Source organism: Sinohyriopsis cumingii, chromosome 3 (genome assembly GCF_028554795.1).
Source record: "Sinohyriopsis cumingii isolate HCF-2022 chromosome 3, ASM2855479v2, whole genome shotgun sequence".
NCBI classification, from domain to species: Eukaryota; Metazoa; Mollusca; class Bivalvia; order Unionida; family Unionidae; genus Sinohyriopsis; species Sinohyriopsis cumingii.
Genome location: NC_142963.1, coordinates 8,081,131 through 8,093,207, shown reverse-complemented (window position 1 = coordinate 8,093,207; position 12,077 = coordinate 8,081,131). Strand labels below are relative to the sequence as shown.

General features: G+C 37.8%; 1 protein-coding gene across 1 annotated transcript; it reads left to right on the top strand.

The window, feature by feature from the left end:
• Positions 1 to 5,571: 5,571 nt before the first annotated feature.
• On the top strand, positions 5,572 to 11,352 carry LOC149802435 (uncharacterized). The gene is made up of 3 exons (XM_089951655.1): positions 5,572 to 5,727; positions 9,345 to 9,632; positions 10,378 to 11,352. The coding sequence occupies exons 2-3, from the start codon at positions 9,419 to 9,421 to the stop codon at positions 11,211 to 11,213; spliced, it is 1,050 nt and encodes a 349-aa protein (XP_089807781.1). The 5' UTR covers positions 5,572 to 5,727; positions 9,345 to 9,418; the 3' UTR covers positions 11,214 to 11,352.
• The last annotated feature ends 725 nt before the right edge of the window (positions 11,353 to 12,077 follow it).

The window sequence follows — 12,077 nt, the reverse complement described above, 5'->3', positions numbered from 1 at the left end:
GTTTATGAATTTGTCCTTGGACAAGTTAGCGAAATATCTGACGGCGGAAAACTTCAAAAGCATTCGTCGATACTGTCCAACCAATACAGAACTACTGACACAAAAAAGGTGTGTATCCATACAAGTACATCAAGAAAATCAATTGCCACCGATCGAAGTGTTTTATTCCTCGATGTCACATGAAGGTATTTGAGAAAATGATTACGAACACGCAAAGTTTAGACCGCATTCAAGTGCAAAACCTTGGCGACTATCACGATCTGTATCTACTCACTAATGCGTTCGTGATCGCTGGTATATTTGAGAAATTGTGTGATACTGCAATGCACGTATACAAGCTAGGTCCAGTGCATTACATTTTATCACTGATTACGGCTAGGGATGCCTTGCTGCCCAAAACGAACATCGAGCTGGAATTACTCAATAACACAGATCAGCATCTCTTTATCCGGAGATTACTTAGTGGCGGAATATCGATGTCAAGTCACAGATAAGCCATTGCCAACAATTCAAATGTGAACGAGTATGACCCCGCTGACCCCAACAGTAACATCATGTATCTAGTGCAAATAACCTTTATGATCGGCAATGATGTAATCATTTTCTTTTGGTGAATTGTAGTTGATCTCTCCTGTGCACATTAATCTAAAAAAACACGCAAAATCACTTCAACAGTAACCATGGATACTTCTTTGAAGTTGATTCGAAATATCCTGGGCATTTACACGAGGTTAATACAATTATCTTCTGACACCAGACACGCTATCGATGCCCGCTTCATAGTTAACCCTGTATCAGTCATCTTCCCTAGCCAAGGTTCCGATATGACAACCCTATCTACACCTTGGCGGATCGAACACATATGTTGGCGCTTTGTCCTTGCGACATCTGTTGGATTTTATCAAGTGCCTCTCTTAGTTTGTAATGCCAACCAACCTCGGCCTAAAATGTTGGAAGTAATTGATCTAAAAAGGATACTTTGTAAGTTTAACATGGAAAGTATGACTATATACCACTGGGAAGCCATTACAGGTCTATTTGAGTGAAATGTATTTGTACAAACACCGTCTGGCAATGGAAGATTGCTTATTTATCAGTCCATTCAAGTTGTGTGCTACATTTGTCTGGATCATGTAGGAACAGTAATCAAATTTGAACAACTTAACATTGATTGGATGCGTCGGCTTGCCTCTGCATCCAATGAAATTCACAGATCCGAAACAAAGAAATATTGGCTCGATCGTCGATGGGTTCGGACGCAAATACACTGAATGCACCAAACTGGTATTAAGTTTTCGGACAAAACACAACTATGTACTGCAAGTGCGAAATCTGCAATTGTACATGCGATTGGGTATGCGTGTAACCAAAATCCATCGAATGCTTGTATTTCGTCGGCACGCTTGGATGGACCCGTACATTCAGACAGTTGTATATCGATGCACTGAAGTGAGTTTATCCCCGCTACCAAGCAATGGTTACTCCCCAATGAAATAAACACTTAAGTCTTCAGTCATCGTGCTGTTGCGGCTGATACTTGTTAACGTGTCAACACAAATCCTGGTGGCAGATCGATATTTGCTGGAACGACCTGCAATTCCTCTCACACAAAAACACAGCTGTGAGGCTTTGATCCGCCAGGTGATGATGGCCTCAGTCGGTAACGTGTTGGTTGTCTTGGAGTATCAATCCGTTCCAAAATCGTGAATACGTCGAGGGACGATACTGGGTCATTTGCACGGCGTTGTTGTCCACCTTCTAACTCTCCCAGTGCACATAAATACTGAACAAATTTGACTCCATGCATTTGTAATGGTGCTGGCTGTGAAATCATTTTATCAGTAGTAGTAATGGTTTTTGTTGAATCGTATTGCCTTCTTTTAATTCAGCCATGCGTGCGCGTGAATTCACTGTTCAATGCTGCTATGACCAGTGACAGTCGTGTTACCCAATCCTGAATCCGCTTTGGCCTCATGAACAATAACTGCGCGTCCTGATAACCGAATAACTGCTCTGCAAGTGTGCGATTAAATCGTTCCACAATAGTTTGGTCACGTTGTACATTGACATGTCCAACACGTATTAACACATGGTGTTTGGTCACCATCACTGCCACAGATACGAGAAATTCTTTGCCATGATCCACTTTTAACAATCGTGGCCATGTGCGTGGCCCGCGTTCATAAATACGCTCGTGTGCATCTGCGACACTTACAGAATCTTTTTTACGTCAACGGTTCACCTTCTTTTTCTACTGGCCACATCAACACTGGTTAGCACATACTTGTATATGTGTAATTTACCTTGTGGAAGAAATAACAAGTCAGCCTAATGAACTTCATTTGGTGTTTGAACATCTAACAAACTCAGCGAAATCTTTATTGGTGCTGGTAAATACATTTGCCACAGTTCTTGTTTAGCCTACCATGCTCGAACAATCCCACGAGTGACCTTTGTCGCACTTGCTAACTGTTCCACGACGGCTTCGTCTCTCTAATTCCCACGCAGACTGTAGTATATTTTGATTAATTTACGGATTTGTGTGTGTAAATTGTTTGTTTATCTGTATAATAATTTCATTTTTGTTTTAATGAGTGCATCTAAGTGCAATCTTGGCTTTCATTCCTCCTATGATTACCCATCCTGCGAGTTGTTCTACCAGTGTTGGATTAATCCCATTTAAGTCATTAACCAGATCCACGTCGGCGCATTGACGTAAACAGATATTATTGGATGCTTTATAAGCATCAGCGTGGTTAGTAAGTGCTTCATCGGGCTTTGGACGGTTGTTTGAATCAAGTTATATATCTAACCGTGTGCCAGACCCACAGTAATTGTATCCAGGAAGGCGTTTTTCACCCGGATGTTTGATGGGTCCCTGGTAACTTTGTAATTCACCGCCGCCGCCAACTGTTTATTAACCGGAACATTTAGTTCCATAAATATAACTGGAAGGTTTAATAAAAGCAAACTACATTGCTCTACATCGAGTACAAGTTCCAGTAATCTCTGCCCGTCCATTATGTGTTTGAACTCGAGGTGGATTTGCGTACGTGTTTTTGCGTGATATTATATACAATGTGAAACATGACTGAACTAATAAATACTCTATTATTCAAGGGCGTTACGTGAAATAAAATTCACAGATGCTATTGGTAAAAATAACTTTTTTCCGTTTTTGATTTTTCTACACATGCAACACCTAAACCGTCCAAATAGCCAAACGTACCAAGGATATCACAAAAGCCAAACGAGAAACTGCGTAGACGATTACGCGTTTTCCACAGGCGACTGAAGAAGTCAAAGAAGGCGTTGGTGACATTTCATAAACCGTTGGTGTACTAGCAAAGGGCACCCGTATACTTGATCAATACGTTAGAGAGGCAATTGCCAGGATACCAGATGTACCACCTGTGTACGAGACGCAGTTGCCAACACAACCTCAGTTCTTTAACGAAGAAGTTAGTGAGGCGATTTCAAAAATCATGTATTTATTACTCTTAACAGACCACCAACTGGAAAGCGTACATGATGAAAATGGCATCAACGACACGTGATAAATACATGGATAAGGAAGGTACTAAAATGGTATTCAGGGAGTTTACTGGAAAGAAACAAGCTACCGGTGATCAGGAATTTAGAAGAAAAAGAGAAGAAAAAAAAAACACAACAACAACGTATAATGCATTTACGGACAGAAGACTGATGAAGGTGAGCATCAGTCAAACTTCACAAGTTCGGATGTCTTTTTTATTTTTTAAAAATCAAACCGAAAATTTATATTTAGGCATTATGGGATTGCAAACCACAAGTAATGTTTACTTACCTCCCAACTTCAAGAGCTTTACAACGTACAAAACCATGCACCTCCGACAATGAAGATTTGATAAGGGAAATGTTCCAATAAGCGTCGGCAATATTTCGCTTTGCAAAATCACATATTAACACACTTTTTGAAGGAATTGTGCTTAGCTTAAAATTACTTCCAATGAGATGTATTAGATTGACTTCAGTAAGTCATGAAAATGAACAAAGTAATGGGGTCACGTGCTTGGAGCTAATTTGTTGCTCATAACATACAGACGTGATCTCAGAGTTGGTCGGCGTAGGGATAATATCCAGAATTAGATATTACATCGCCAGAGCGGAGAGTCGCTTATTTAACGACTGTGGCGCAGCGCGAAGTATCAGTGTGTGCCAAAAGATTTCATTTACTTTCAAATTTCCGAAAGATGCATTTCCACTGGTTAATTCAAAGGTCACCATAATATGACCGCCTAGCGGTCGCTGTCAGATCTTCCCGTAGGTCAGTAGATATCTGATTTTAGTCAGATTGCGAAGGTTCGAAGCTGAGTAAAAAGAAAAAAAAAATTCACACAGAGAACTAGTTTATTGATCGAAACTGCAGCTGCCAATGTGAGTTGCCTGGGTAGTATCTATCGGTATCCTATGCAACCAAATCTTGCTCCTGTCGGGCTGGTGCCCTAAGCACGATGTGTTTCGTGTGCTTAATGGGTAATCCGGCATTGGACGGTTCGCAGTACCACCAAAGAGGCCAGAGGCCGCAAAACTCCCACTCTTATACTACTCCACCACCACCATCTTCACGAAGTAACACTTCATGTCCGTTATCGTTTATTCTATCGTATAGGACTAAAGAATCTCATTTAAAGCATATGCCAACATGGTCATGTAGGTGCATGTGCTCAGATTAAGTTAAATATTAACTGTTCTAAAAAAAATAATTTAATAATCGCAATTTAAAGGTATATGTGTTAAAATTCTAGAAGAGCACACTCATTACTGGAATAGAACTGTATGACTTGTAATTTAAACGAATACTCAAAATCATACACAGCTGCACTGACCATTAAAATAAAAAGTTATATATATATATATATATATATATATATATATATATATATATATATATATATATATATATATATATATATATCATGACCGTTGCCCCACCCCAAAAAAAAAGAAAGAAAGAAAGAAACCAAAACCCTACAATAAAACAAGAAACCAGTAACATAACATGTGAACGGTCTAACTGTTCAACTAACTGATTTTTAAAATTATGCCATCTACCGCTCCACGCCTCATCCAAGCACCTGGAAAAAAATGTATTTTGTGTATCACGTTTTACATTTCATCGTGAATAGCATTCCTATGTCTTGACGTCGCATGACGTATGCCTGTTCCTTATTATAATAGTTCATTGGCAATCGCCCAAGGTGGATTCTAAACATAGTGATGACGTATATTGAGGAGAGGCACGTGTAGCCAATCAAAACCCCCAAACGCCCAATGTATAAGGAAGGTTACTATCTAGCACACCTACTTTGGAAAACCGCCAAGATTTTGGCTGATGCAATTCTGACCGATGCTCTCCTAAAGTTTGCAACTATGAAATATAGATCCATATTTAAATTGCAAGTTTCTGTTGAAATCATAACTTTTATCAATCTTGATATGGCCATTTGCTTTTGCACTTCTAAGATTTCTTATTGAGTAAATGTCTTTTTAAAAGCTACCTTTTCTATTTATGTTCATGCAATTGCGAATGAATACAAGACAAGGCAGGTTTTTTTTTGTGTGTCTAGATACAGGACATGCCTTTAGTTGAGCGACAAGCATCGAACTGACAATATGGCAGCCTAGTTGGCAAAACAGTCAATCGTTTAGGGCTTCAGCCCGGGCAAAAGAAATATAAAAAATGGCGTAAGTATATTGTGTCTTCTATTTCATTTTGTATGTTGTTTTTTTTTGCGTAAATTTGTCCAAGTTTATTGCAGAATTTTGTTAATTTTTGGAAAGTGCCACGTGCATTGATCTGCCCCCTTAGTTGCCAGAGCATTGTTTTTTACAAAGGCGGGCAAAATAATTCTTTTTTATTTTACTACATTTTTGCCTTGTATATTTAGTTCTTAGTTCGCTACAGAAGACAAATGTAAAAGCAAGAACACGTACACTTTATTTTTGTTTAGCGCGCCTTTTTTGCTTCATTATTCACCAGTAATCGTAGAAAATTATAAACGTGTTTAAAACATATTATTCAATTCTTGTGTTATTTATATTTTAAATTTTGCGGTAACTTACAAAAAAATAACTGAAACAAAAGCCACAACATTTAAGTGTTTGAGCAGGAACAGATTGTTGCTTTGGCATTTAAGCATCTCGTGAAAAACCTGTTTATTCATCGTAGCTTTGCAGGTAGTTTGATTTGGATGTTATCTGTCGATATCATCATTGGTTCGAATGTTGATGAATGTAATCACTTCAAGCCTCCTCACGAGATGTCCATCCACAGGGCAAAGATAAAAAACTAGAAATGCTTGCTTTGTCTCTGCATAACTTTTAAAAATTATATTTAACTCTTGACCTAATACAAACATAATACAATGACTGTAATTGATACCCTGTATTTATATTACAAAGTAGACGTTCGTTGAAAAGTTGAATATTACAGAACTTGTATAAAAAATGGTGGGTCAAGTACCTTATGAGCTGATTTGTGTAGTCTGAGAGACAGGTGCTCGACGCGAGCTTTATATTGAGAAAAATAAACAATAATCTAAAGGAAAAAAATCATAGTGACAAAAATAGCCTAGATCACCCACATGACTCCTAATGACATGGGACCCTTTCTATCATATAAGAGAGAAGGTACGGAACTTCCATATACTTTGTTCCACCCATGACCCTTAATTTCCTTCTGCTGTTTCCGTTATTAAAGGCACACGACCATACTATATGGCTTGTTTTACTCCAGATATTTTTTTATTCTTCAAGCCATCAGTGACTTTTCTGCGTTGTACCAAACTGAAGTAACGGGCTCTGAAACATTGCATTTTCACAAAGTTTTACTGCTGAGACAAGTTCGTGCTCCTATGATAACAAGTATAACCTTTTGAGCCAATCATATTTCGGCGTTGACGTGTGTGCCGCATAGTTTGCCTATTTTGAAAATAGAGATGCAGGTATATGATGCATGTGCAGTGAAGAAGACAATGTCTTATTCTTGCATGGAATGGGATTCCTAAGGTTGAATCGAGTTAATGGTAAGTAAAAACTTTTGCATCGACCACTGTTCTGTATTCAAGAAGGGATGCATCGTAGAGACGCAGACATGGTACATGTAGCTCTCTTCACTGGTTTCATATGTGCACGCACTTGTCCAGAAGACAAAATTTACAAAAATGCCATGTTTTGGAGCCCATAACTTCAGTTTGGTACAACGCAGAAAAGTCCATGATGGCTTGATGAATAGAAAAATCTCTGGAGTAAAACAGGCCATATAGTAAAAAGTGTTTATTTCTATAACATGTTTGCAAATAACCCAAGTCTAGAGAATTTTGATTAAAAATTTTTATCAGTTTTTGGTGTAATATCTTGAGGCTTATGAGTGGAAAAACAAAACAAAAACATGCATCTGTAATAAGGGTAAATCTCAAAATGTTCTCCTTAATACACGATTAAGAATACCTTGATCATAACTACATATGGGCTTTTAAGTGTTCAGATCAATTCAGTAAATCTAAAAATTGTGAAGTAAATATATTTATTTGATCAAAATACCACCGTCACAACAAGTGACTTCAGAAAGTGAAATGTAAGCAGAGCAATTCTGTTGAAAATCTTAATTTGGAGCTAAAGTAATTGTACATAATAAACTTGAGGAACAGTTTCCAAACTTCATCCAGCTGGCTAAACTAGGTTAGTATATGCCCCATCAGTAGGGGCATTTCAGCATAGAACAATATTCATACGCTGTTGATGAAGAGATTAACTTGTCAAAATCAAGTTTAATGCGTATACAACTAGAATTAACATCTTTTAAAGATTTTGATATTATTAGGAACAAAATGTAGCTGGAGGAAAGATACAGAATGGATATTGTACTGTTCGGTATATAGTGAACTGTGGCCATTTCCTCCTCCCTCCCTCCATTTTGTTCTACTCCCTTGTTATTTTAATAACAAGTAAAGATCCCCCCCAAGGTAAAATCGTGGCAGCATCTATGAAGTGAAACCACTGGTGTTGGCAGCTGGAGAAGGTATAGAAGCTAAAGGGCAATGGTTAACATCTGGGTCACAATGACTTTCTTTTTAAATATCATTAACCTTTCATATTGCATTTATTTCTGTATTGGTTTTGTATTTGTTTCTTATTTAAATTGGTAACTGAAGCAGAAAGCTCGGTACCATGAGTAGTCGTTGAAAACTGTTCATTGAAAAGTTGTTGAATTTCAGCTCTCCTGATCTGTATATTTTAACCCAGTTTCATGGATTATTTCATGAATTAAATTCTGTGCTAGTGAGTATTCATATTAATTTCATTGGATTTTATTTCATTTGATATTCTTGGACCAATCTTTTGTGTGCCCGTGTGGACCCGATATTTAAAGAATGTCTGGATATTGTGGGAGAGGCATCATGTTGGCTATGCCGGTCAAAAAATTGTCACATCATTAGGTCTGGACATTTTTAGGTTTTGGTCTGGAAAAGGTCTTAAATCTTTTTCTAAATTTGTGGCATGAACGCTGATATGTGGTTGTCAGTTTATATTCTAAAATCTATCAGTTCAGTCAAGATTACAAAATTACAATTCCTCCTAAAATGTATATTGGACAGTCTTGACGGGCTTTAATTTGGAGAATGCCAGTGGGGGGGGGGGGCTACAGAAGTTGCTCTGTTTTATACTAGAATTTTACTGATCAGTGTCTTTTGTTTTGTTGGGCTTGATTTTAATTGTATACATGTGTACTGGGTAACCAAGAGTGTTTGGGGACAGTTGTGTCATGGGGTTACTAGTCATTTCCCCTCCCCCAGATATAGAGGCTGAACTAGTGGAAAAATTTTCATTTGGTTGGAAATGCAAGCAGAATGCCTGTGATGATGATCAGAGTTAGAAATGGTGAATAGATGAATGTCCCAGTTTTATGCATTTAAAAAAAATGATTGTTCTTCATGCTTTTATAAAAATCTACAAATCTTTTTGAACTGTCCAGGGTGGGGTGTAATTACAAAAGTAGTATTAACTTCATTCCTGCCAATGGACAGTGTTTACACTTGCACATTTAATCAATTTCGGTTTAATGCATGAAAGAAAAAACTTAATGTTCATAGATGGTATCTTTTCAATTGGTTTAATAGTTTGCCACCCATGACTTGTAACTTGTTCAATGTCCGAATTTACATCACATTAAATTTGCCACTATTGATTTTCTGTCTTGGTTGTCAAAATGGATTCGGCAGTTTTTTATATTGTTTAATGGAAAATGTGTAAAGACTTTGGACTTGTGATATTTTGATGCAACATTTCTTTTCTTTTTACAGGTTCCCACATACCTACCTTGCTTCGGCAAAATTTACACAGATAATTAATTTTAACAAAGCGCACAACTTCAAATATGTTTTCCATCAATGGTTCGGAGACTGTGCAGGACTACTTGTCACAGGTAGATCCATTGGACAGGTTTGGCCTGTTCGAGGGGATTTTGGACGATGAGGGGCTCGAGGGGAGCCTGATGGGTTTCAAGATGTCCGGCCCCAAAGGGTCGATCAAGTCATTGGAGATAGACACCCCAGATCTTCTGGACACGTTCTTGTCTCCAGCAGATATTGGTTGGTACAATTTCATTTTCTATATTAATTAGTAGAATGCTTCTTTTCATTTCACTTGCACAAATATTAAAATCTTACCTCGGGTGTCTTCATATTTTATATTGAGTGTTAATGGAGAGAAGTTGCTTGAATGAATGAAATTTCCGCACATGTTGATCATGCAGATGGTAATTTAGTAATTAAAGTAAGTGACGAGGTAAATAAAAAAAAATGACAATCTGGATTTTGTAGAGCTACAAATTTAATGAGCATGCAGATAATGACGTAATTAAAATTTTGCAGTAAAATTTTATGCTTTTTCGGTTGAGCACAGGTAGCTAGGCATGTTAACAAAGTTACCAACTTGATATGATGATGTACTAGCCTGATATAGAGGATTAGAAACTAGTTGATTACATGTTTATTAGGTTAAAATTAGGTGAGAGTTGTATAGTTTAATTGTTATGTCATTGAACAAGATGTTTTAAATTTTTGAGGGCATTTGATACGTCGGGGCACAATGCAAAAAAACAAGCTTTCTAACATAATGTCAAACGTGTCATACATTTATCACATTACTGTTGTAATCGGGCAGGTTGTCAGATTCTGGATTTTTTTTTATAGGTGTTAGAAGTAACAACAGGATCAAAGTTGGTCAAACTTGAATTCCAATTCCAAGAATCGGAATGTGGGAATATGCATATTTTTAAAATCCAGAACAGTGGGGTAGTGGTACATGTTGATGCTAAATTTCCTTATTTTTCAGATCCACTGAGCCAGGAATGGATGGAAACACTTGACCTGAGCGACCTTTTGGCATACGACGTTTGTGGTGATGTAATCTCTAACCCCAGTCTCCCTCCACAGACTGTGCAGCCTGTTCAGGAAGTGCAGCCTGAAGCAAATGGACACAAGTCCAATCTCTTGAAAATCCTTCTCACAAAAACTTCACCAGTGACACCTAGCCCCCCTTCTCTAGAGCCATGCGTGTTGTCCATCTCACCAATGCCGAGTCCTGTTCCAGAGGCAGTAGCTGTGGTCGAACAACCCGAACTCTCCATCTTGTCCATTGATGATACCAGCTTGACAGATGCAAGTACTGATAATGTTGCCTTTGTGCTGGATTCTTGTGGTGTAGAAAATGGAAGTGAGGGCATTTCAATTCTAATCTCACCACTCAGTCCGGAGGATATAGACTCTATTCTCTCATCGTCCCCTCCAACCTCTCCCTCAGATTTTCTAAGAACTGGAGACTCTTCATGTAATGATGAATACATGGAAATGGATACTGAATCAGTAGTCTCTCCTGGGTCGTCCTTTGAATATAAAGTGTCAAAATCAAAAAGGTCTAGACAGGAACCGTATTGTATTGAAAATGGCCATGTTGGTAGGAAAGAAAAGAAAAAGGTGCAAAATAAAAATGCTGCTACACGGTATCGTTTAAAAAAGAGGGCAGAGAAAGAGGCATTGCAAAGTGACGAGTCAAAATTGGTGGAGAAGAACAAAAACTTGAAAGAAAAAGTGGAATCTTTGCAGAGAGAAATCATTTATATGAAGGACTTGATGGCAGAGATTTACAAAGCAAAGGGCTTTAAAAAATAGTCTCATTAACTTGTACATAGTTTCTGCATGTTCATTTTATTGTTCTACTACACATGTAATTTATTCATCTTGCTCCCCTCCTACCATGAACTGTTTTTTTTGGTTTGATTTGTGTGCTGATTAAAACTGGGAACCTTTTTGTTAGGTGTTTGTTTTTTATTAGCTCTAATGGTCATAGACCCAAAGAACTTTTGATATGGTATTTTGTCCATCTTTTATTGGCAAAAGTTGATCATCATTACTTGTAGGATTGCCATGAAGTTGCTTCACGTTTATCCAGGATTTGATTAAAGTCCTTGTAGGTCCTCGACACTTTATAAAACAATTGACAAGACCTGGTCTGTTTGGGCACTGTGCCTATTGGATAATACAGCCCTGCATTACCTTGAAGGTCCTAGACACTTCATAAAACAATTGACAAGACCTGGTCTGTTTTGGCACTGTGGCTATTGGATAATACAGCCCTGCATTAATCCATGATCCAGTTTGACCTAAATGAAAATCGTGCTGCTTGGACATGCAATGTGGCTTGCACCAAACCATCTTGTTCTCCAAGTGGATGGTCACATCACAGTTTGGTTGTTAAGAATTGTGAAAATCTTGTTGCCACTTCTAAAAGGATATCAGCATGAGGTTTTTATTGCAAGACTTCTCGTCTAGTTGGTTCTAGATGAAAATAGTGCCAGTACATCAGAAGAGTCTTAATTAAAATTTCAAACAGCGTGTCCATCTAAAGATGAATACAAATTATATCCCTAAGTTAAAAAGTAGGTGTTTTTTAATGCAGGGTTCCCATGCTGTTGGGAGAAATGATAAATGTTTTTCCCGACCATGAAAAGTTCTTGAATTTTGCAAATATTGACA